Source organism: Talpa europaea, assembly GCF_964194135.1.
Source record: "Talpa europaea genome assembly, chromosome: 2".
Classification (NCBI taxonomy): Eukaryota; Metazoa; Chordata; class Mammalia; order Eulipotyphla; family Talpidae; genus Talpa; species Talpa europaea.
In genome coordinates, this window is record NC_140068.1 from 81,132,388 (window position 1) to 81,158,833 (window position 26,446).

The following is a 26,446-nucleotide window of genomic DNA, read 5'->3' on the forward strand; positions in this document are numbered from 1 at the left end:
TGAACCAGCACTGCAGAGGCTGTAGACAAGTTCACAGCACTCTGCTCAACTGCCTGCGCCACTGGGGAGGCCCCAAATGTTTCTTTATGTAAATGAATTGCCACTCTCACCACTCTGAGAAGTAGGAAATTAAGATCTTTCTGAACCTCAGAAAGAGAGAAGTCTGGTTGGCCTCTTCCAGTTCCAGTTTCTTCCTAAAACTGCTCTTTGTCATGTTTTAGTTATGAAGATTTGTTTTTTATCAAGGGAATCACTCATGTTCTCTAAGTATTTGATTATATTTAAATTCGATGCATCAATTTGATTTAATTTGTTTTAAATAATAACGTTAAATGTAAGAGCTCATAATTTGATCATTTAACTAGAATGTAATGCCATTAACTGTTTTAGAATTACATGCCAATTTGAATTATTTTAAATTTAATAAATATGATTAATTGTTATTGCTTTGTAAATATCACAGAATTCATACTCCACCAATAATAATCCAATTACATAAACTGAAATTTTTTCTCCTCTTATATGTAAAGGTAAATTCACCTTGCCTTTTCTTCCAATGACAGTTTCTGGTTTTGTTTACTTCAAGTCTTACTGAACTTGAGATGACTTAAATCTGATTGATATACAAAAAAGTAGAGGAAATGATGGTGGCAGACGCTTAGACTGATGAAGTACTAAGCAAAACATCTCTTAGACAAATTTTTCCTGTCTTGGTTGGGTGAAATTCTATCGGGATTGGCATCTTGATCCTGACTCTGCAGCAACTTAGCTGGTTAAGTTATCTTACCCTCGGTTGTGGACTGGATGCTTGCTAGTTTCCCTAGCTACTAAGAGTCCATGAGTTTTATGGTGAGAGAGCAGATGTATGAAATGTACTTACTCTATTCTTGAGTTTGTCAGGTGGCTGTGGATCCACAACTTAGAGCTGATATGAAGGCTGTAGATTCAGAAACTCTACATCTCAGTGTGCACTAGGGTTTCTATATGTATGAGATTTCTGGTGATATATCCCTTCATTGGTTCTCAGGCTCAAACAAAATGTGTCTGTTAAGAATTGTTAGCATTTACTCATTAGAGACAGACACTCTGATATGCTAAGTAAACAGGTATGATACTGTTTTAGAGAGAAGTTTAGCAACATCCATTAAAGCTAATGATTTATTTTTCCTTTGACATAGCAATTCCATCTAAGAATTTGTAACATTCTTATTTGTATAAATGAATAGTTCATTCAGCACCATTAATTATAACAGGAAAAGAAATAATGGCAGTATCAACTAATAGGAAAATTGCTTAATAAATGATGGCATAGTCACACAAGGGAAGGCTAAGGACAGGCATTCCCTGACTTTTTATAGTTCACTTTGCTTTTTATGAAAGACCTGTTTTCACTAACAAAGAGAGATCCGAAGAGAATTTTTGCTTTTGCAACAAAAGGTGTAAAGTAAAAATAAAAAATAGAGTTCAGCGTTTGTTTTGTAGCAGCCTCTCTACAGATAGCACCCCAAGAGCAGTGAGAGTGGCCCTACCAACTCCCTTCCTGGGAGATCCTTTATTCAGGCCATGTGTGTATCTTATTACTCCTGCTTTACTATATGTTACTTTAGGTTTTATGTGTTATTTAGTTTAACTTGGTTGGTTATTTTTTGAGTCTGGGAACACTCAAAATTTTTCCATACACATTAAAGAAAATTACTTATCTGCTTTATGTCCTTATGGCTTAGGAAAGGTCTCATAGTAATGCTGTTCCCTGATAGCAGGGGAAACCTGTAGCTGTTAAAATGATGAGCCAGGCTGATAGATAGACTTGGAAAAATGCCCATGCTAGTCCTTTAATTAAGAAAACAAGTTGTTGAATAATACATACAGAATGATTTCTTTCTTTATGTCTAGAAAATTCCAGAAGGATTACAAAGAAAATTTATACCTGGCTACCTCTGAGGAGGGAGACAGGTGGATAGGGGATCTTTTACTTTCATTTTATACTCTTGAATAAACAATTTAAGAAGTATAAATAAGCATTAATTTTCTTTATAGAAATTAATACATTTTCTTTGATTGTTGATTTGGGATCCAATAGAACAAGAACTCCATGCTCTAGAGGTCAGAACTTAGTGAGAGCAAAGTGAGAATATCAGGGACCTAAAGCCATTTGTGTGGACTCTGGACAGCATAAAAGGAATGATGGGCAGTAAGGAAGCATAGATTTGAATTTTGTGTTAAGAGAGATTTGCCTCTACGAACATGAACTTATCTTTTTTTTTAAAGGCTGTCTGGATGGAAGCCTTGTGCATGTGTTTGGAGCAGGATTTTCTCCAGGGAACATCTCAGCTGCTGTGTGTGGTATGCCCTGCCAAGTCCTGGCCAACACGACAGTGTCAGCCTTCAGCTGCTTGGCCCTGCCTCTGGATGGTCAGTAAAAATGCCGTATTTTTAAAACAGCTTATATGTAAAAATTATATTGTTTGGCTAACTCCATCTTTGTAGTGAATGCTGACCCCTGATTTTCCTGTGTTCCTGGAGTGGGTATGCTTTACTCCTCACTTAGAATGGTATTTAGAATCAGGGACCACCTCATTAATATGTTGCCTAATAATTTGTTACGTTAATGGGTCTATGTTAAATGAACAATGAAAAATGTATCACCCATCCTCTTCACTGCAATCATATGATGCTGGAGAAAAGAATTTTTGAGTTTTGAATAGTAGTTTTAATGACAGCTTAGGCATCATGGAGAAAGCAATTCTTGGTCTTGTTGTGAGGTGAATCTGCTAGAAACTTCTGCTTGCTGGAAGTGCAAATGAAAGGATTAGATCATCAAGCTGGATATCTTTTGCATATTGGTCTTTCTTATTGGTGCACAGTTCTTTAATCCTTACTATGGGCAAAAGAGGCAACATTAACACTACCCTCTTATTCTGTAATATTGGGGCAATTACCAGATCCTTTACCCAGTAAAGCACCCCCATTTTTCACTGCATTAAACTTTGTAGCTACCATGTAAATCATGATATAGGAAGCCATGTCTTTGTGGGGTGGAGAGGTGTTGGGTAGGAAAGTGCAAAGCTTTGGTATTCCTATAGATGCGGCTTTACAATATGTGATAATTACTCATTGAGTTTCATAAAAATAAAATCAAAGGTAAGAAATTATCATTATTATTAGAGGCCCAGCTTGTCCAGGTGTTATTCTGCTTCAATAAGCATAGATCTTGTACCTGTGGACTTTAGAAACCATTTCACATGCCTTCTGCTTAGTGCTATAAGTTACATTTTAAATTTATATCTGCAACTTGAATGTGGGAGAAGTATTTATAAAGTGATAAAAGCATCACTTCATTTGAGCTTGGACATAAATTCTATGATGGATAATACTGTTATGATGGCACTTTATATTGCATTGTCCTAGAAAATACAATATAGGAGAAGAAGGAGGTAGTGGGGGAGGAGGAGGGGAAACTATTGTTGTTTAAAATACTAGAAATCAAGTTTCATATTACCATCCTTCTGGAAGATTAATAATAGGAAATTTAAGGTACTGTAGAAGATTTAGGTTTAAGACATTTTTTTCATCCTTCACTCTCTCCTGTATGTAGCTCAGTGCTGGCACAGGGTATGTGCAAAATTAATGTTTGATGAAAGAATAAATGAAGGAATTGGGAAGTAGTGGAAAAAGAAAACCAAGACTCCCCATTTCTAGGTCTACGGTCTAACTAATATGTCTACAGGTTTTTTTTTTTTTTAAAGATTTATTTATTTATGCATACAAGAACTGGGGTGCAGGCCATCGGTGTGGGAGGTGAGAGGATTCTCCAGAGACAGAGTGGAGAGCAGAATAGCAGATCTACTGAAATACACCTGGTGAGGGGAGCAGCGGGCGAGTCAGGAGAGGTCTGCTGCTCCATGTGGGTAGCTCCCTGGCCAGCTGGGGATCCAACTTGTACTGCAGAGGCTGTGGATAACTTCATAGTGCTGAGACTTAACTCCTTGTACCACCAGGGAGACCCGTCTACAGGGTTTTTTTTTTTTAAGGCTTTTACATATATACATGTGCATTATATGCTTAAATTAACTACCTACTAAAAGCTTCTTCGTGTTGTTTCAAGTAAAAAGAAAGTCATTAAGATTTCAGGGTCAGTTAAATTGTGGTGTTGCAAGCTTCATACCCCATAAGAGAAGAATGGCAGAAATTATATTCCTAGAGACTTGATTAGCAAAGGACTTCTCAGTATTACTCTTTAAAGAGGAAAACATGGGTTGGAATTTGTAACTCTTATCATTGCCATTAGGTGTCACCAAACACTCATTGATTGCACAGGAGCCATTCATTTACTCTAGGGAAATGGATAATTTGACTGATTTTCCTCTTTCATAAAAATAAGTCCTTTAAAAGACTTTTAATTACAGTGTCTGAAGAGGGAGAGGAACTGGTGAAATTCAATTTCAGTTGTTTCTTTATTTAAGATCCAGGGTGGGATTTAGGGATTTTATCAACCCCCCGAACTGGAAAAAATATTTTGAGTACATGATTGTGTGTTTCTTTTTCTAGGAAGAAGATTTAAAGTGAACACCAAATGGTCAAAGGGACTGAGTCTTACATATTATAAGAAACCACTATTAGTTTCCCTATTTCCAGTTAGAATTGCATATAGCCAATTCAGTTAAGAATCTGTTATATTTTAAGAGATTTTTTTAGAGGACAATTTCACCGTAGCAACTCCTTCCAGTGTTTCAGTTGTCATTTCCAAGAAAATCCATTCTTTTACTTCACGACACTCCCTCACTCTAATTTTTTTCAACGTTGATCAGTTGACAACCCTTTTGTAAAGCTGAATAATCTCAGTCTTTTTAATGCAGTGGTTTTCACTGATAGCATTGTTGAGAATTAGGTTCGAGATTAATTGAAAATACAGTATTTTTGTTGTTGTTACAGGAGCAGTGGAAACAGTATCACCCAGGAGTTTGTTAGAAATGCAAATTCTTGGGGCCTACTAAATAGGAAAGTTTCCAACAAGTAAACATTTTGGTATTTCTCTTCTGAGCCCTCTGAATTCCCACATTTGTAAACTGAAGTCCCAAGCTAGGTAGCTTCTCTGTGAAAGCAAATCATGGCCAGATTGTGCAGTGCCCCAAGATGTCAATTTATAATCTGGTCTCATACTGGATTTTAAAACTACACTGTTCTGCTGGTTTATAATCTATCTCTTACCTATTATTATTCCAGGCTGCTTTTATTTTATTTTTAAAATATTTCTAACATGGCTTTGCACAGCTGGATTTTCCTTACATTTATAGGATTTTTTTTTCCTTCTGCGGTTTTACTGCCTTCCTATTTTCATTTGGTCTTTTGTTTATTTCTGTTAACTTCTCTCATTTACCAAGGTCACTTTGAATTCTGACTCTTGCTTTGAGTTTTATTCCATAGTTTGACTTTGCACAATAAAGAGAGCAATGTTTCACATTCCAGGTTGTAGATGATGGCTGAGAACTCAAACTTTCCTAATTATTGTTTTGCTTGTGCTGATGCCTCAGCACTCTGTGTTTTCTTTTCCTCAGTGGGATGGGGAGTTAGAGGTGGAGCTCAAAAAAGTTCTGTAGCTGCTTTAATGTCATAGATCTCTGCTTTCCCTTTAAATTGTACTTTTAACAAAAGAAGAAATTTACTTTTTTATATGATGGGTGAAACTAATACATTGTGTTTGTTAAAGTCAGCAAGATGTTTGGTCTTTGGGTTTCTTGCATTTATATCTTGAATTATACCACATGACTTTCATGGAAATTTTAACACTTCCATGAGGCATGAAAAAGTGATTAAGGTCACACAGCTATTTACTGGCAGAATAAAATCATGGATTCTGACCCCCAGCCCTGGGTGTTTTCATAATCTACTTTGTCAATCTGCATTTACCTAATCACCCATAATGAGTTCATTATTTTATAGGTGTTAGCCTGTTTTTATTTGCTGTAGGGTTTATTAACCGAAAAGTTGTCATGTTTTCTCTGTCTTTATGACAGACCTACTGTCATTCAGTTAATTGCTATAATTCACTGGAATTCCAGAATTCCGTGTAGAGAACCCACAATGTGTCAGGTGCCGTGGAATGTGATAGCAGCAATAATAATATCTGTGTGTTTCTGAATAACTACAAATCTTCTCACGTGCTTTTCTCCTTTCCCCTGGCTGCATGTAGCACAGTATTTTAGGCAGAGCAGCTTAGGTTCAAAGTCTTGATATCGTTTGTAGCATATCTGCATGGACAGGATAGCTGCAGAAATAGAAGGCCAGAGAGAAATTTTGTTTTTCTTCACTTTATTAAAGTTTTCAGACAGAGCTGCTCTGAACCTGTCTCACATAGAGGATTGTTTATCTTCCTGTTAAAGGTTATTTTCAATCTGCCTTGTTGGTGCCTTTTTATATTATGTCTCACGGCCCAGAAAGAAATGGCCTAAGGGTCAGGGGCTTCAAATAATTGCTTTTTTTCTTGTGAAATGTTAATAGTCATAGGTATATGAAAATAAAGAACTTCTTTCTGTTAATCAAGAGAATCCATATAGAGAATGAAAAGTCTACCCACAAATCTGGAGAAGGTATTAATAACCTCAGGGTTATCAAAAACCATAGGGAGATTTTAATATGGTAATTTATCTATGACCTCTATAGGATTAGTACCAGAATATATAAAGAACACAAATCAATATGAGAAAAAACCCCAAGCATTTCAGTAGAAAAAGGGCAAATAACATAAATATGAATTTCACATAAGAAGAGACATGAGTAGCTACTAAAAATATTAAAAAATTCCTCAACATAGAAAGCAATAATGAAAATGCAACTGAAGGCCACAATGAAATCCTATTATATACACTCACTGCACTGGACAAAATTAAAAAGTATGATTATGTCAACATTATGCCAAATGTTGACAGTTATGTGGAGTAAAGGAGACTCGTAACAATGGCTAATAAGTATTAAATGGCACAATCACTGTGAAAACAATATAGCAATATCTTGTAAATTTTAACTTGTACTTACCCTATAAAGAACAATTTTCTTTAAGACATCCCTTAGAGAAATTTTACAGCAAAAACTGGAAATACTCAAAATTCAATGAAAAGAAAATAAATATCGTACTTTCGCATAGTGCAATGTAGAACAGCAGTGAAAATACATGAACAACTTTTTTTTTTTTTAAAGATTTATTTATTTATTTATGCAAGCACTGGGTACAGTCAAAAGTGCGGGAGGGTGAGAGAATTCACCAGAGCCAGAGCGGGGAGCAGAACAGGCAGACTGACGAAGGACACTGCTGAGGGGAGCAGCGGGCGGCAGGAGAGGTCTGCATGCCATGTGCGACCCTCGCAGGGTGGCTGGGGATACAACCGGTGCTGCAGAGGCTGCGGGCAGCTTGGCAGCCCAGCGCTCAACCGCTGCGCCACTGGGGAGGCCCAATATATGAACAACTTTTACATGAGATAATATGGATTAATCTTGGAAATATAATTTGAGAAAAAAAGCAAGTCTAAGAATATTATGTCATCTAATCTATATGAGTCAAAAACAAGGTAAAACACAAAAATCTCTTGTTTAGGAATAATTTAGGAAAAGTATTTAAAAAATACCAGTGATTGTTTCTGAGAATGAGGAGAAAGTGGATGGATGTGATTCTAGGCATACAACTATTTCAGACCTTATGTTGGCTGCTAGATTCATGTTAGTTTTTCTAAACATGATCATTTATATTTTCAAAGATGTTACATATATTCTTCTGTATGTGTTCTGTATATATAATACATTTTTAAAAAGTAAACAGATAGCTTGACTTTCCTATTGGTCAAGGGACAACGTATGAATTTTATTCATGTAAAAATCTGATGACTTCTATCTTTTCTGTGGTTATTATTGACCTAATGTGAGCATTTCCTGTAGTGTCCTTGGCTTTCCTGTGTGACCTGACGTACAATGAGGAGAGCTGTGAAGCCTCGAGCCACACCTATGTGCAGTGTGACTTGACTGTCACTATAGGGACAGACACACTACCTGAATCACGGCCTTACTTCTACATTTGTGAAGAAAGTTCCCGATGTCTCTCTGCACCCAATCATTGGCTAAAGTCAGACTTTGCAACATTCTCAGGACTCTTCATCAGGTAATGACTCCTCTCCCTCCCTAACCTTCCCCACCTGTGCCTGACCAGTGGGCTTACCAAGCCCCAGCCACTGCAGTCTCCGTGGATGTGGCCCCGGGGTCCACAGCTCTTGTTGGAGGGACAATTCCATTGTGGATTCCAGCCAGTCTGCATATCAAAGCATCTCCTGTCTTTTCAAGTGTTCAAGAGAACATCTGAAAAATCTGCCCAGTAAACAGCTCGCTTTGTTCTTGCTTAGATTTTAATATTTATCTTCCGATCCAAAGCAACATCTGGTGAATGCCAATGGGGAAAAAGATTAGACATTATGAAAAACAGAAGGCTCTTTTCCCCTTTCCTTTTTCTTTTCTTTCCAAACAGATACACAAGTATGAAAAAAAGTCATAGAGAAATCCAGCAGATTGTACAATGTTTATTCAAAAGCGGGTGGGGGGATGCACATGTGGAATTACTGTAGATCTAGGACTTAGAAGCCATAAGCTTATAAGGGCTTTTTTGAACTTAAAAAGCAAGCAAATAAATACCACAATGTTGCAGGTAAGACCTCCTTCTGTAAACAAATGAAAAAAAAGTGTGACCATGTTGATGACTTGGATGGCCTTAATTTCTGCAAGCAGCTATTTTCTGATCAGTGTGATATTTCGGGGCTAATCATTCTGTATTTCTTATCCAGATAGAATGGCTACATCTGATTACTTAATGAAGGCCCATTTTCCCACTAAAAAATAAACTAAACAAAACTAATTACCCAGAATGAAAGTGATAAGCAGCTTTTTTCATCTTTTGTCTGCCTTTTTGATGTCCTTGCTTGAGTATGAATTTGCTACCAGAGGCAGCCGGAGCATCCTTGGATGCTTGCTTTCTAGAAGGGCATGCCAAACCCCACTTTGATGGCATAGAAATTTGGATGTACTCAGGTGAGACTGGGTTTCAGAATCACTGGTGTGGGACTCTGGGAAGTTCCAATTTAAGACTCTATGAAATGCAGGACTTTGTCTAGATCTCTGTAACTTTCCCTTCGGAGTTCTCCGGTGAACTTCACTCTAGGAGGTAACTGAAGCTACCAAGTCTCAGACCCCTTAAAAAGTTAGGTTCTTATCTATTAAGAGCATCTCAAAATTGCTATCCAAAATTGCAATATTTTGAATATTGCATTAGGAAAAGTACATGTGATTTCTTGAATAAGAATTAAAATAAAAATGCCCTGAGATTTAAACAAAGTTTATAGTTAGTGTTGATTAGGGTGGGGGGAATCAGAACTGTTCTTGTGTGAAGGAAATTAGTGCAGTCTTTAGAGGACAATTGGCAATATGCACTAGTAACCTTCTAATTCTTCACAATTTGTGATCCAGCAGTTTTATTGCTAGTGTTTTATATTAAGAAAGCAGTTAGAAATATGTAACATTTATTAAAAAACAGATTTAATATTTTAGATGTAATAACAAAATATTTGAAATCAGTGTTTAGTAATAATGAATGTAACAAATAATATCATATTAAGGAGACTTTAAAAATCATGCTAGAATATTTAACCAAAGAAGGAGATTTTTACAATATATTGGGAAGTGAAGGACACGAAACAGCATTTGAATGAAATCCTGGTTGTATATAATATATATGTGTATAGGCTTTTTTTTTTTAAAGATTATTTATGCATGCAAGAACTGGGGTGTGAGCCAGAGGTACGGGTGGTGAGTGGATTCACCAGACAGAGTGGGGGAGCAGAGCAGGAAGATCTAATGAAATTTGCTGCTGAGAGGAGCAGCAGGCAAGGCAGAAGATGTCTGCTGCTGTGCCATGTTGGTCAGCTCCCTGGCCTGGGATGGAACTTGTGCTACAGTGGCTGGCAATAGCTTGATAGCACTGTCTTTAACCCCTGTTCCATCAGGGAGGCTCTGTGGGTAGATTTTATTAAGCCTGTCTTTGGTGGCCAGGGTACTAATCACTTATTTTCTTCATCAAATATTCATGTATGTTTTTAGTGAATACATAATAATTTAATAAATAGAAAAATACACTATAAATTCTATGAGGGATGTTAAAGGACATCATGTGCTGAATTACTTACCTTAGTTCCTTATAACATTGTGCTCATGAATCCAGAAAACTACTTTCCAGGATCTTTGCAAAGAACCCATTTTTATGAAATACTTATCCTCCTGACAGCAACTACCACTATGGAATTGATGTCACTTGCAAAGGTAGATATGTATATAAGTGGTAAAAATATGCCCAATTTGTCCACCTCTCCATCCATGCATCCTACCATCTGTTCATCTGATACTTGTCAAATACCTACTGTGTTCTAGCTACTTTGCCAGTAGTTGGTGACTCCATGGTGAAGAAAACAGTGAAGTCTGTGCCCTTGAGGGTAGAAGAAGAAGCCAGGAAATTAACAAGTCAATCTCATAGTGTGATAGGGTTCAGGAATTTTGTGGGGACACTTTAGACAAGGTGCTCAGGGGAGGTTTCTCTGCAGAAGTATCTTACATGCTGAGATAACAGGAAGAAGTTGTAGTTATGGAGAGAGAAAATGCAAAGGACCCATCAAGTTTTATGAAATGCAGAGGCCAGTGGGGCAGGAATAGAGTAAGAAGGGAGGAATATGGCCCTAGATGAGCTTAGGGAGGTATGTAAAGCCTTGAAGATGTTTGGATTCTATTCTAAGTGCAGATTAGTAACTTTCCAAAGTCACATCATGAAGTCATGATATGGTCGGGTGGACTTCTAATTTACTCACACTGGACTTTGCACAATGTCATGCTGCCTGTATCAGCCATGAAAGCCTTGACTGAGCTATGCAGGTTAAATAAGATTGCAGGGCCACGAGAAACAATTCCAAGCTAAGGGTGGGGAGCAAATGCCTGCAGTAATTTAATTGCCTGCCCTAGGTAGTGCATACAGAATTATCTGCTTGCTTTTGGATATGATGAGACCAACAGGAAGAGCAATAGGTTGAGAATCAGGAATCTTAGGTTCTAGAGCTGTCTTTGCTACCATTTGGACCAAAAATTTTTAGCACATTTCCTCAAAATAAAAATTTGTGTGCCTATGTGCTCATTTATATTATTTGTATCTATCTCTTTATAGATAGGTGTATTTACATTTATGTATTTACATTTAATAAATCTGGCCACTTGTACTACTTAATTCATAGGATTGTTGTGGAATAATACAAGGAATAACAGCTATTAGGAAACTTTGAAATTCTGTAAATGTTAGTCTATTCTTGAATCCTGGTGTCTCTGGTAATTTTGATGATGGCTTTTTAATGAAAAAAAATCTCCAGTGAGATAATCAGGGACAACCACCAAAAGAAATATGAACTAAAGCCTGAAAAAAACATCTAAGCTAACAGAAAGGGTTTTAACTCTTTCAGAACAAGGGAATAGGATGAGGGAAGACAGTGCAAACAGAAGGTGGGCAGAGAAACTCCCCCCATTTTATACTTACCTTTGCTGGTGAGGAATCGAGACAGGGCAGAGGGCTCCTTAGGAAGTTTGGAGCCCAGACCTAAGAAAAATTGTAAAGGAATTGCTGGCATCCTTTCCTCTTCTATCCCACGTCACCCATTGATTGACCGTGTGCAAAGCTTTGCTGCTAGGATAAGGAGCCTTCAAGGTGATGGATGTGAGGAGGAAGTGCACAGCAGAGGGAAGTGATGGGTACATATTCTCCCACTTGCCCATAAAAAGGGAGAGGGGGAATGCTAGACACTTAGAAAACTAAATCTGACCAAATTCTAGAATGAATTATTAATCAGATGGTTGGTAGCCTACAGAAATGGAAATAACTCTTTGGGGTCTGAGTCACAAGAACTATGATGGTGGGGTAAATGAGCCTCATTTCCTTTCTTATGGATTTATAAGCAATTTATGATGGAAATATAGAGACAGCATCTTCAGCTATTACCGAACCCCTACCCCCCAAAGTTGCAAAATCCAATGTGGTCTGACACTGTTGCTTTAAAGTTAGATGTTTTATTTGAAAACCCCTTGTGCTTGTGACATCTTATCCCATTGCATTTCCATGTTTCCCTAAATATTGTATTTTCATTTAAAAGTTAAATTACTTTGCTGTTCTCTTTTTGAATCTTTGAGTACAACTGATGCTCCAGAGCAAATGCTGTATTTATCCTATGGTTTTGTCAACTCCCTGGTTGGTGGCTCAGCTAAGTGGGTTTGTGGCTCCATCCCAGTCTCCATATTCAAAATGTATTTGAACAAATGGTCCACAGCAGTGACAAGACATTAATGGTAATGAATGCACATCCTCACGTTTACATTTTAACAGTAGTACCACCAACACCACAATCTCAAAAATTTATAACAAGAATTTTCTTTGTTGGACACTTGTGTACTAGGTTCTGTGTAAAATGTTTTGTAGACTTCATTTCCCTCCATTCCCTAAACAACTCCATCAAATAGGTACTTGATGAATTGGTAACTCCATTTTATAAATATGGAAACCAAAACTTGAGACTCATGTCCTCACAATGTTATAAAGATGGTAAATATCTGCTTGGGGGATCCAATCTAACTGGCCTGTTTCTCAAAGTCAGTATACCAAACTCAGATGGGGAAATCTGATTCTGAGACTTGAAGTTCTCCACCATCTTAACTTATGCATGGGGGCTACAGAACACACACTGTATTAGGTGCCATGGATATAGGGCTCAGTAAAGGGATCACCCCAAATTCTGTGCCTTTAGTGCTGGGTGGCATGATGTTAAAGTACTGACAATCTCCACATAGTAGGTCTAGAGGAGAATGGATATGGAAGTCCCATGTCGGGTAGATGTGGAGCAGGAAATATTTTAACATGAAGTAGTCAGATGAGATAGTTACCCTGCTCAGTATTTCTAGCAAATTATTGGAGAAGCCATTTTGACATTGATTTTAAAAAAGATGTTGTAGTGGCTTATAATTTATAGCTTCTGAAGCAGTGGCCCTTTGCCCATTCTACCATCCTTTCTGGTCTTCCCATGGACTTGCTACTTTTCATGGCTGATGTTTGATCAGCATCTTAAAATGTGAGCGCATTGCTCTAGGAGACAGGGCACCTGGGTTCTAGTCTGGGAGTTGCCACTTTGAATGTGTCTCTTATAATGCAAATCCCCTGACCTCTTTGGGTTACATTTTTCATGCCTCTACCTAATTTACAGGTGAAATGAGATCATACATATGAAACTGTTGGAAAGTATAAGATATCCTGCATTATTATTACTAATAATCTTTGAGTTAGTTGCAACAATGCCTAAAGCCAGGATTATTCTTGAATAAATATCACACCTGTTGGGGACAATACCCAGCAATATTCCACACTCTCACCTCCTCTCCATTGCATATTTTTAGCCTTTCTGTAATGCTACACTGCTGTTTTTCATTTTAAATCCAGTCTGGCTTCTCCCCTTAAAGCAAGAGGACTTTTAAAGCGAGTGGCTGGTAGTATAACTGGCACATATATCGAATCTCCTTAGTCTGGGCTGTTAAGTAAGTTTAATTAATTTACTAAGTTAATGTTCCACTGCTAGCAACAGAGCCTCATTGCCATCAGCTGGGGAGAGGGAATTGAAAGCCTAAATGAGCTCATTTTTTCACAGTTGGAATTAGGGACCAGTTAGCCAGTTGTGTGGGTTTTCCAATTTCTCCATCTGCCCTGGGGGGATCCAGGGAATTCACTCCCCCAACACTAAGTGTGAGTAAGAACAGGAAGAGGGAAAGGGAAAAGAAAAAAAAAAAGACCTCTCCCCATATTTGCTTCCATTTTTGGAACTGGAAATATTGTCTGCGCATGGCTTGTTAAGTTGGGCATGGAGACGCATTTGCTAATGTTCCTAATAGATTTGGAAAAGAGAAGCCTCAGTGAAAGATATTTACCACGTACATTTTCATTGCAGGGTGTGCAGATAAAGGGAAAACAAATAAACAATAAAAGAATGGAAACAAAATTACAGAAATTTGCAAAATTTGACAAATGGTGGCCTGTAGTTGCCACAAGCTAATGGCTTGCAATGATTAATAAGAGTAAAAATAATTGCATTTCATTAAGATTGATGACACCCCATTTAACCTCCCCTCTCGTTTCAGCCCTAAAGTGGAAAGAGATGAAGTTCTCATCTATAATAGCTCCTGTAACATTACCATGGAAACTGAGGCAAAGATAGAGTGTGAGACGCCTAATCAGCCAATTACCGCCAAGATTACTGAGATACGGAAAAGCTGGGGCCAGAACACTCAGGTATAATCAAATTTTTTTTACAGACTGATTCAAACAGCTCAAATTAAATTTGTAATATTGTGTACATTAAAAAAACAATTTAGTCCAAATGGCAGCGATATATAATATTAAATGCTCTCAAACTTTGAGGAGCTGGTCTAATGCACAACATCTGAATTCATAGTTAACTATGGTTAATCATATATTTTCTCAAAAATAAATGAGTGCTGCCTGGGCTCTTTTAAAGCAAATTCTGAACAGATAATCTCCTCCGCATTTTGTCCTGCTTTCTGCGTACATGTTTGATGGGGGCTCTCTGGGGCTTATTTCATCATGAAATAAATGGCCTACATTTTAGCCAGGCCCTCTTGGAAGGTGTCCAAATCACTCAGCCATCCTCAGTTGGTGGGATGGCAATGCTGGCTTGTCCATCGGTTATCTCCCCACAGACAGAGACATGCTTCAGAGGGGATTCCTTGGAAATTAGAAGTGAAAACGACTGCTGGTCCTTTGGTCTAGCCTCGCTACCTCAATTCATCTGTTTTAAAATCATCTAAACCACTCCCTCCACATGGCTCTGCTAAGAATGTGTTCTAAAAGTCCCCCATGTGGGATTCCACAGCTTCCCTAGGGAATTTTTGAGAATTGAAATCAGAAGCTAAGGGCTCTTTGGAAATATATCAGATAATCTTTTACAACTCCCCAGGCTTCTCATGGTACACAGATAAAAAATAATATTTATTGAGCACCTACTCCCTTAGGTGCCTTTCTCTTTATGAAAGCAATTCTCCGATTTTCCTTTCTTTTGTCTCTTTTATTTGGAACAAACATTTATTGAGTGCCTATTATGTGCCACATGCCATAGCTGACTCTCATGAGTGTTGGCTGCTTCAGTTAAATCTCCCAAGGTCAAACTATACTCTCTGGCTGTGGAATGTGTATTTTTCTATAATTTATGATTAGTGTCGAAAATGCCTGCAATTACAAATTATGTGATTTTTCTGCCTTTTTGAAACTCTTCTCTGTCCTTCATAAACTCCTGCTGGGATCTTCCTGTCCATCCTGTCACCTATCTAGGATTCTCATGCCTTTGTGTCTTCTCTTCCTGTGGTTGCCAGAGTGGTCACTTCTTGCTTCATTGTATTCCCCAAATTTGACTCTTCCATTCAATTCATTTTCAATTTTTTAAAAAGATTTATTTACTTATGCATATAAGAACTGGGGTACAGGCCAGAGATGTGGGGGTGAGAGGATTCACCAGAGACAGAGTGGGGAACAGAACAGGTAGAGATAATGAAATACACTGCTGAGGGGAGCAGCGGGTGAGTTAGGAGAGGTCTGCTGCGCCATGTGGGTCAGCTCCCTGGCCGGGAATTGAACTCATGCTGCAGTGGCTGTGGATAGCTTCATGAATTGCTGTGTCTTAACCCCTTGCACCACCAGAGAGGCCCTCATTTTCAATTTTTGATTCTTCATCTCCAGCACAACAGTCTCTGCATCAGCATTAGCTACTCAGAGTTGTCTGTTGGGGGCATCCCAAAAGTTTATGGTAGCGAGGTAGACTGCTAAGTCAGTTTGTATTGTGGAGAGAGACCTGTGGTCTGACTACAGTTGTGGGACACTCAAAAATCTTTAAGCCTTTCTGGTCCTCAGTTTCCACCTGGGTATTAACCTGGGGTGGTTGGGATGCTCACAGGAGCACATGCTGGTGAGAGGGAGAAGGGCAGGTTAGCACAGTGATTATGCATGGGTTGTAGAGTTAGCCTGCTGGGGTCTGAAGACATTACTTGCCAACCTGGGGATTTGAGGCAAGTTACTTAGCACCTCTGTGACTCCAATTTTCTCATCTGTAAAGTGGGGATAATAATAGAGCACTAGACAGGGTGGATGTGAGGATTCAAACGTGAGCCTTGGACAACTGCACTTCACACACAGGAAACATCCAATGGGAGCTCTTATTGACAGGGCTAGTTTGCTAGTGGTAGTGCCAGAAAGTGATGTAGAATTTTTCTCTAAACTGTTCACTGCTTTGACCAGATCATGGCCTAATTTTGAAATTTTGAGGGTGCTTAAATTCCTCGGCCATCTTTAAATATTTCTATAACATGTATTTATTGGAACTCTAAGCATGTTTAAGGTCCTGTGCTATGCCCTGATGGATAGAAAAAAATTAATACAAATAATATGGAAAGAGATCACCTTTAAGGGATAGGAAGGAGAGTGGGCATTTGTGGACATAGGTAAAGTTCAAAGAAGGACATGTGGCCAATCATGATGGTTGGATGGAATAATAGACACCATCTGCACCAGCCCCCTCGTTCGAGAGAATAGTTGGCTGAGGTCCATGAAGAGAGGTGACTTAGTCACAGTCACTCAGCTAGTAATTAGCATCATAACCCATGCGGCCTTAAGTCTTTGTGGGGAAGTGAGTCATGTAATCTTTAGAAACCAGAGAGACATATTTGTCAAAACCTTCTTGGCTGTGATAGTAAACCCCTCTAGGAAGCTCCAGACTTCGGGTGTTTGGTTGCCTTATAGAAGTTGGGATGTATGATTTCCCTTCTTGGGCCTGCGTACAATAACACCTCCCCTGTTAGGCTATACAGTTGCTTTATTTGGCCCAGGCTTGGAGAAAACCAGCACTGAGAGGTGCTTCCTTGGGATTAGAATTCAGGTCTCCAGCTCCAAGTAGAGAACCTTGCAATACCAGTTCCACAGACGGTAATGGGTATTCTGTGAGAAAGGGGCTCTGAAGTCAATTCATTTGTAAAATATGGATTAAACAAAGTTCTGAGTTGTGTATTCTTTCTTACCAAAAGACTTCTGAGAACATTCAATTTGTGACTTGATAAAGCATATTTCTGAGGGAGGGCAGTGGAGTGGTGTATGCCTGACCCTGTTTGTTCATGGAACTCTTTATCCCCAACATTTCTTTTGGGGCTGACATCTGCCCTGCTGCCCTCACTGTGGGAAATGTGACCCATGCCATATTCTTCCCTGTACTATAGAATAGGGGATCAAAGCTTCTGTTCAGATGGGGGCAGTCATATAAGGTAAGTAGGCATTGTTCATTTCCTGTCTAGAAAATTGGGCCTGGTTGAGAGGCAATCAGGGGAGCAGAGGAGAAGTGTTCCTGGTGGATAAGCCACTTTGCTCAATGCTCTGAGGCAAGAACCCATAAGAATAGTGCAAAGGGCATGGAGCGGTGAAGGGGAAGGTAGACTGGGCTGGGCTGGTGATGGCAGGTGGTTCAGCAGGTGGCATGTCCTTGAGCAGTCACTGCATGATTACAGGTGTGGTTAAGTCACATTGATTTGGTAGCTGGGGAGGCAGGAGCATCTCAACCAGGGAGAACCAGGAGGAATGGAGAAGAGGGAACCCACATGGTAGTTAACCCTGGGTAACTTGTGTTAAAGTATTCCAAGTTAGGAAAAGGTAAACATCTTTGGCAGGAAAATCATACTCTGACTTTCCAAAGAGATCTATTCAAATTTCTATCCCTCCCCACCCCCATACACATCAATCCATCCATGCTCAGGACTCCCAGAGTCCTGATTTCCAGCCTAGAAATCTCTCCTGAAATTCCAGATTCCCAAACCTCATTGCCTACCAATATCTTCAATTGATTATCAAAATGACATCTCAAATCTAACAGATTCTAAATTGAACTTCTGATCTCCACTGCTCCCTCCTCACCCTACCACTGTAGTCTTGAGTTGATGGCAGCTCTGTCTCTTTCACAGTTCAGGCCATGGAAGAATCCTTGAGCTTGCTAATCCCACATTAGATCTATCATGAAATTCTGTTGACTGTACCTTCTAATCTGACCACTTGTAGCAAGTCTACGGCTACCACCAGCACCATCATCTTCTTCTGATTACTACAATGCCCACCCAGCCAGTCGGCCTGCTTCCACTTCCCTCCCTTCAGTCTATTCTAACAGAGTCCCTTCCAATGGTTCCTTTCAATATATGTCAAATAATTTTACTATTCTCCTCAAAAACCTTCCAATGTTTCCTAAATTGTCTCTCAAAGAATTCTCTTATTTGCCTAATGGGCCTTCCTCTGCACAGCACCCTCCCTCAAATCCTCCTAGACTTCCCTGCTCTCTTTTCTCACCTTTTACCTATTTTGTTCCAGTCTCCTCTGTCCACGGCTCCTTGCCGTTCCTGGAAAGTGCCAGGTTTGCTCCCACTGAAATCTTTGCATTTGTTCTTCCTTCTGTTTACAATACTTGCTCCCCTCCCCTTGCCAGAACAACCCTCCACTTTAACTTTTGGCTAAAATTTTACTTGCTCAGTGAAGTCTACCCTTACTACCCTTACTAACCTATTTAAAAGTTCAACCCACAGCTGCCTACTTCACATGCCATACTTGCAATTTCTTTCTTCTGTTTTTCCATAGTCATTATCACCTGCTAATAGACTATATAAGGTCCTGGTTTATTATGTTTACTATCTGAATTTTCTTGCTAAAATATGATCTCCAAACACCATGAATGTTTGCCTACTTTGTTCACTAGTGTATCTCAAGCACCCAGAATAGAGCCTGGATCAATTGTATTAATGAATAATAAAGGCAAGTAAATACAGTTAAAACAAACCTTCTCTTCTGTTACTTCTCCAGTACGACCCCCTGAAGATATATCTGGAAGGAAATACACAGACATATAGTAATAGACCTAATTTGCACACAAAGATGTTCTGACTCGACTATTTACATTTTTCTTCTGCTTGTATTAAATATACTGGCACTCTAGCATACAAGCTCCTTGAAAAGAGGAACTTTGCCACCACTGTATATATCAGGTCTTATTAGAAGTTATTGAATGGATGAATGGATTTATAAATGAATGAATACACCATGGTCATCTTTTCCTTTTAGTATCTGTGCATTTCTTTCCTTCAGAAAGACATTGATTATCCCTATTATGTATCACTGTGATACATAGAAATAGGAGAAAGGGTATTACCAGAAAGAAAAAATCAAAAGCTTGCTGGAAAAGACAATAAGGTTTTGAGGGATCTCTACAGAACAAATGGTAGATTGGGTCAGATGGGTAGAGAAGCCACAGCAGAATAAACACAGTTCAAACAAGTTTGGAGAAAAAAGGGAAGAGTGTAGTTTGACTTGTCAGTGGAACTCTGGGAGGAAATCCAAGCCTAAGAGTCTTGAGATCCTGGTAATTAACGAGAGGATGGTGGGGGAGAACTTTCGGTGGAGGTGGACATTTCCTGTCCTCTCCCTCCCTTTTTCTCTGTTTCTATGTACTGGAGTGGTTGGGTTTGTGGCCCTCAAGATGAAGTCTTAAGAACAGCTCATAGAGCCAATGGGAGTTATTTGCCTGGAGACAGGGGATGGGTTTGGTTCATTGTGGATTTTAGGGTGCATGTTGAACTGGGACAGATCCAGAGAAGGAAGAAAAGACAGGGGAGGCAATATTCTCTTCGTTCTGCCCCCAAGGAATTCCTTTGCATTCACTCCACCCATCCAGATGTTTTACCTAGCAATTTCAATTATGATAACTTGAAGAGGTTTCTCTGAACATCTGATCTGCTATATCAGCAGAAAAATAAAACTTAAACTTTGCTCTTGAAATTCTGTATGGGAAATGATTTTTAAACTTAGAATCCCATACCTAGTCAAATACTATTTGAAGTAAGAACAAAATAATATATGCTATACAAAATTTAGAAATTTTATCACTCTTGTGCACTCTCTGAAACATGATGTACTCTGGAAAACTATAAAATGAATCAGGAATAAAGATAATATGGGCTACAAACCCCATGAACAAAGAATCCCCCCAAAGAGTAAAAACATGTTAAAAATGTTGCTATGAAGTTTAATGTAATTAAGAATTGATTCTTAACCAAATAGAAGTAGGAATTTCTTTTTTCTAGTGGATAATAGAAGGACAATAAACTATAGAGGCACAAGCCCCCTCTTAGGTGAAATAAAAAGGCATTTGTAACACAAGCCACATTATGTGAAGGGCAATAAATGTGAGAGTAGAAAATGACTCAGTGAAAAAGATAGTCAAAATTAAGTTCCTGAAAAGGGAAATTTAGATAAAAAGCAAGACAATTTGCTCCACAAAGACCTAGAAAATCTTTGGATTTAGAGAAATTTAGGAAACCAGAAAATATACATGAGGCATGATGCTGAAAGAAGGGAGTTGTTTGAAATCTTCTACAAAGAATAGCTAGATCCCCAACCAGATGATTATTTTACCCCTCCCCTCAGGAAGCAGAGGTATAATTTCTGGATAAATTGAATTAGCAAGATATTAATTGATGTTTGATATCAAAGCATATGGGAGGTGGGGATGGAGAATCCAATTGAAGTCTGGAGGATGAGTAGATGGTTTGCTTTCTCCTTAAAGATAGGTAAACCTCCTTCCTCTCTGCCCCACTAAATCTAAATTCTCTGCTCATTTTTATTTTTTTTTTTAGATTTATTTACTTCTGCATACAAGAACTGGGGTGTAAGCCAGAGGTGTGGGAAGTGAGAGGATTAACCAGAGAGAGTGGGAAACAGAACAGGCAGATCGACTGAAATACACTGCTGAGGGGAGCAGCAGGTGAGACAGGAGAGGTCTGCTGCACCATGTGGGCTGCTCCCTGACAGCCTGGGGATCAAACTCGTGCTGCAGTGGCTGGCAGTAACTTGATAGTGCTGTTTTTAACTCCTGTGCCACCAGGGAGGCCCATCTGTTCAATGTTAGAGTCCTGGAAACCTAAATTCTACTTCCAGAAAGGACATTAGAGGACACTTTTCTGAAGAGATTAAACCAGGGTAAAGAACCAAAGAGTTTGACATTTGGAAGCCTCGTGAAGTCCCACTTCCACAGCTTTTTACTTCATTGCTCTTAAATGTGAATGGATAGGCTTCTGGTTTTGGCCATGAGAAGATAATGAGTTTCAGACATACCCTCCGTCCATACACAAATATAAAACTAGTCAAAACATATTTAAGGCATTGGATAACAGACAGAACAAGGCTGTGATCCTTGGGAGAAGGGAAACACACAAGGAGAGTGGCTTTCTGTCTGGGGCGCTATTCCAAGCACAGCACAGGGAAACCGAATCCAAACAGAGTAGCAGTCTCATTGGGTGGAACAATCAGAGATTGGAGTTCAGGAATGCTTATGTAGGAAGGAGGTATAGAAAAGGAGGTAGAGGTAGGAGGACAGAAAAAATACTTAATGAACTAATGGCTAAACTTGTCCAAGATTTGATGAAAACCACAACCCATAGATCTGAGAAGCTTAATGAATCCAAATCAGAGGAAACATAAAAGATCCATTATTGAAGTTTTTAATAAGGTTAAGATGTTAACATTATAAAGTTAAGATGTCAGTTCCAATAAATATTTAGTCAATGCAATTCCAATAAAGCATCCCAACAGGTTTTTGGACTTGTTTTTTGGTAGAAATTTCCATGCTGATTAAAAAAAAAAATATGGAAGTACTATGTACAGCCAAAATTACCTTGAAAAAGAGCAAAATAAACTTTGATGACTTACACTGCCTGATTTCAAGTCTTACTATAAAGCCATGTTAATCAATGGGAATTATAGGTTAGATCCCATTTGAAAGAAGGATTTTTTTTCTAAAAATATATTTGAAAACTCTTGCTTCAGCGTCATGTCACCCAAGAGAGGGAGAGATTGAAGGAAGGTATGCTCAGGTGATACCTTTTGTATACAAAAGATCCTGTGATCAGGAGACCCTTAGTAACATTTGAGTCTATAGATAGTATTGGCAGGGAGAAAATCCAGATTTTGTGGGGTTTAAGGAGTGATCTGTAAGTCAATGCAGGCAGCTGGTATATAGATCACAAGTAGGTAGGAAGAGAAAGGAACTTTGCACACAAGCATCGTGGTTGGACAGCACAGAATCACAGGTCCTTCCTCACGTGCATACTCACTATCCTTAGGGCTATGGCTGAAGTGAAAGATGCTTGGATTAAAACCCAGCCCTTCAAGTGTGCATCTTGGTCTGACAGCACCAAGGCTTCTCAGGTCTTTTGCCCCATAATTATTCTAGTGACTCCAAATAGCCTCACACACTGCTGTGGTTGGCAGGTTACATCACTACTATTTATTCTTGAAATATTTATATTTTAAACTCACTTGGACTCTTCAATGCATGGGTAGCTGCTCAAAAAGCAAAACTCCACCTTTTAATTTAATCACTACCTTTTGTTTAAAAACAGTCTCCTAGAAAATTGCTGCAATACAGCAATGTGGTGAGTTTCATTTTCTTTGTAATGTGTATAGGTGGTTAAGGACTAATATGAAACTATTTTCCATTTCCTAATTAGTTTTGTCCCTTTTTTTGAAATCCAAGACATTTTTTCACTTTTATCCTTTCTTCTTCCCTCTCCTCCTCCTTATGTCCCCCTTCTCTTTCCTTCCTTCATTTTCCTTCTCATCTCTCCCTCTTTTCCTTCCTTTCAAACCACCTTTATTTTAAAAAAGATTTATTTATGCATACAAGAACTGAGGTACAGGCCAGAGGTGTGGGGAGTGAGAGGATTCACCAGAGACAGAGCAGGCAGATTGACTGAAATACAGTGCTAAGGGGAGCAGCGGGCAAGTCAGGAGAGGTCTGTGCGCTGTGTGGGTGGTCACCTCCCTGGCCTGGGATCAAACTTGTGCTGCTGTAGCTGCGGAATGCTTCATAGTGCTGCATCTTAAACTCTTGCGCCACCAGGGAGGCCCCTCAAATCACCTTTTATTCAGTGTGTATCTGCAGGGCTGTGTGCCTGGGGGTAGAGAGGGGAGATGCTGTTAAAAGCAGAACTGAACTGGTTGTTAGATCAGGCACCTAACATGTAGGGGTTCAACCTTTTTCCCCTGACCTAGAAAAAACTTGGTGTCTCTGTGCCTGAATTTTCTGTGAAATGAGAATCCTAATCTATACCGGCTGCCTACTGAGAGGGCAGGGGGAGTTGAGAAGCAGATGGGTTTGCATCTGAAAGAGGTTTTATCTTCTTAAGACAATTAGGCAAGTAGCAGAGACAAATAGGATACACAGTGAATAGGACTCCTGGGCCTGGTTTCTAGTTCTAGCAACGTCCCTGTCTGACTTCATGTGTGTGGAGTTGCTTAACCTTTCAATTGATTAAGGCTAGTACTGCCTGACTTCCAGCCTTTGGAGAGAGGAACACAGTGCATAAAAAAATATATTAGTATAAGGTAGAAGGTTTATATGATCTGAAGAAAAAGCAGAGTAGGTGGTAGGTGTGGTATAGTAATGTACATCTGGAGAGGTGTGAACTTACACCTCTAAATAATATTCAGTGTTGTAAACCAATGTTATCCCAATAAAAACAATACAAAAAAGGTGTATTAGGAGGTAGGACCCCAAAATCTTATAAAAGCACTATGATATAGTAGTTATGACTCTGGGTTATGGAATAAAGCCTGATTTGAGGCTGATCCTTTTAACTTTTTTTCCATTTTTTAAAAATGAAATTTCTCTTGAGATAATGTTATGTAGGTATCAGATATACACTATTATAATTCAACAGCTGTATACACTATATTGTTCTTACTATTAATAGGCTAGTTTTTGTCTAACACCATACTGTTGACCCCCTTTTCATGTTTTATCCCCCAGCCTCAATCTGTTCTCTATGTCTGAGAATGTGTTTTGTTTTGCTTTGCTTATTTGTTTGCATTGTATCTTTGTGTTCCACTTATCAGTGAAATCACGCATTGTCTTTGACTTATTTCACTTAGCATGATAACCATCAGGGTGCTTCCATGTTGTCAAAATGACAAGAGTTCATCTTTTTCATAGCTAAGTAGTATTCCATTGTGTGTGTGTATGTAAGTGTGTGTATCACATTTTTTGATGAACAGGTAGGAAGCTGTACTTAACTTTTATCTTAAAATAATATACTTTCTGTTTTTAGTGGAAAATAGCAAGTTTTATTAGTCCTGTATAAATGACTATATTAATGGAGGCCAAGGGCATTCCCATTGGGAGATGACATGATTATTTCCTTCTGAAGTACAACTTCATAAATTGAAACCATCCTGTTCTAAATAAATACTGTGTGGAATTTTCTCAGTGAAATCTAATATCGTGCAGAAATATGTGGGCTCCTTTTGGGTCTGACTGTGGGAATGTAATGATCAAATTTCTTCCAAGTCTCTCCAAATATGAGACTTAGCTAGCTTGCAGATAAGGATGAGTGCTAGGAAATTGCTTTGGGTAGTAGGATGGCTCGATGTTAGGGTTCTTGCATTCTGTAGGGGCAGTGAGGCTTGGTGAATGAAGAGCCAGAAATGTTCAAGCTAGTTTGTTTGCTGACTCATTGATGACCTTGTGCAATGCAGTTTTACAATCTCGTCTTAATTTCCCCATCTGTGACATGGAAGGATTATATAGAACTCTTTCCAATGGAATGTGAAAACTATGAGATATGAATATTAAATTATTAGTATTCTTAAATCTTCATGTGAGCTCACTTTTTCCTGGAGACATTATAGTAATTGTCATTTCTCTGTAGCTTGAGAATTAAGACCACCCTGTTAAAGTAGGTTCTCTTCCCAGGTATAAAGGAACTCAGATTGTAGTTGAATAGGTTTCAGAAAATATGTCGGGCCTCCCTGGTGGTGCAAGGGGTTAAGATGCAACCTATGAAGCTATCTGCAGCCACTGCAGCATGAGTTTGATCCCCGGCCAGGAAGCTAAACACATGGTGTAGCAGACCTGTCCTGTCTTGCCCACTGCTCCCCTCAGCAGTGTATTTCATTCAGTCTGCCTGTTCTGTTTCCCACTCTGTCTCTGGTGAATCCTCTCACCCCCCCCCACACCTCTGGCCTGTACCCCAGCTCTTGTATGCATACATAAATAAATCTTTTTTTTTTTTTTTAATCTGGCCAGTCCTAGGTAGTGACTAATGGCACAATCTTTTTTTTTTTTTTTTTTAAAGATTTATTTATGTATACAAGAACTGGGGTACATGCCAGAGGTATGGGGGCAGGGTGAGAGGATTCACCAGAGACAGAATGGGGAACAGAACAGGCAGACTGACTGAAAAACACTGCTGAGGGGAGTAGCAGGCGAGTCAGGAGAGGTCTGTTGCACCATGTTGGTCACCTCCCTGGCTGGGTATTGAACTTGTGCTGCAGTGGCTGCGGATAGCTTCATAAGTTTTGTCTTAACCCCCTGCGCCACCAGGGAGGCCCTGTAAATAAATCTTTAAAAAAAAAGAAACTATGTCATTCGTGTGTGTGTGAGTGTGTGTGATTGGAGATGCTATTAGTCTGGCTGTGTTTGTGTTGGGGCATAGAGCAATATTTTGTAAGTATTTGGATATATGTTTTCTAATTAGATATGTTAAACATTTTGCATTTTGCTAAAGTTATGAAATGTGAGCAGTTTTGAGTCTGATACACAGAACATTTCTATCTCAGTCTTGAATTACAGCAGGCAATTCAGCTAATTTGGAAAACTTGGATTTTCTCCCAAGTGATGTCCTCTTTTAAATCTTGTTTCCTTAGCACTCATTTTCCTCTCCAAGGTCCTTGCTGTTAGTACCACTGGGTTGAGGTCTGCTCTTTCATTGAGGAGCCAAAGCAGCTGCCCCTAAAATGCATATATTTGTGAGAAGAGCATGGGGAACTTGGACTAGATAGCTGCAGTGGCAGCTGGAGCCCCGAGGGTGAAGAGATTTAGGTAAAAGTGAATAGCAAGGATGTCTCATTTTGGATGAGGGAGAATGTGGTTGTTGAAACATTGGAAGTGTTATGGAAACTGACTTCATCAAACTGAACATTCAGCTCAGAGAGAAAGAATTCTCTTTTCTCAGGAAGGTTGTTTTAGAGAAGAGAAGGGGAACCAGATGGAGAGATACAGGGGTATTGGGTAAAATTAAGAGAATGTTGAACTGATTTTTGGTACAAACTTTTATTTGGAGATGGTTTTATGGTATTATTTTATGGGTGGATTGAGAGGAATTTGTTACGGAGTCTATACAATGGTTGTCTCAAGCATAGACTTCCCTGTATAATTTTTGGACTGTTTCTTTTTCTCCTAGTTCTAGCTTTGAGGGGACTAAA

The 26,446-nt window shown here is 39.0% G+C and overlaps 1 protein-coding gene across 1 annotated transcript in view; it reads left to right on the top strand.

Annotated features, from left to right (window-relative positions):
* Positions 1 to 26,446, top strand: part of PKHD1 (PKHD1 ciliary IPT domain containing fibrocystin/polyductin) — a gene marked incomplete at both ends in the record, with an annotated part of 445,094 nt that overhangs the window by 65,536 nt on the left and 353,112 nt on the right. The window contains 3 exons of the mRNA XM_084258872.1: positions 2,269 to 2,412; positions 7,927 to 8,146; positions 14,236 to 14,386. Coding sequence (XP_084114998.1) covers positions 2,269 to 2,412; positions 7,927 to 8,146; positions 14,236 to 14,386 — 515 coding nt within the window. The remainder of the gene's footprint in view (positions 1 to 2,268; positions 2,413 to 7,926; positions 8,147 to 14,235; positions 14,387 to 26,446) is intronic.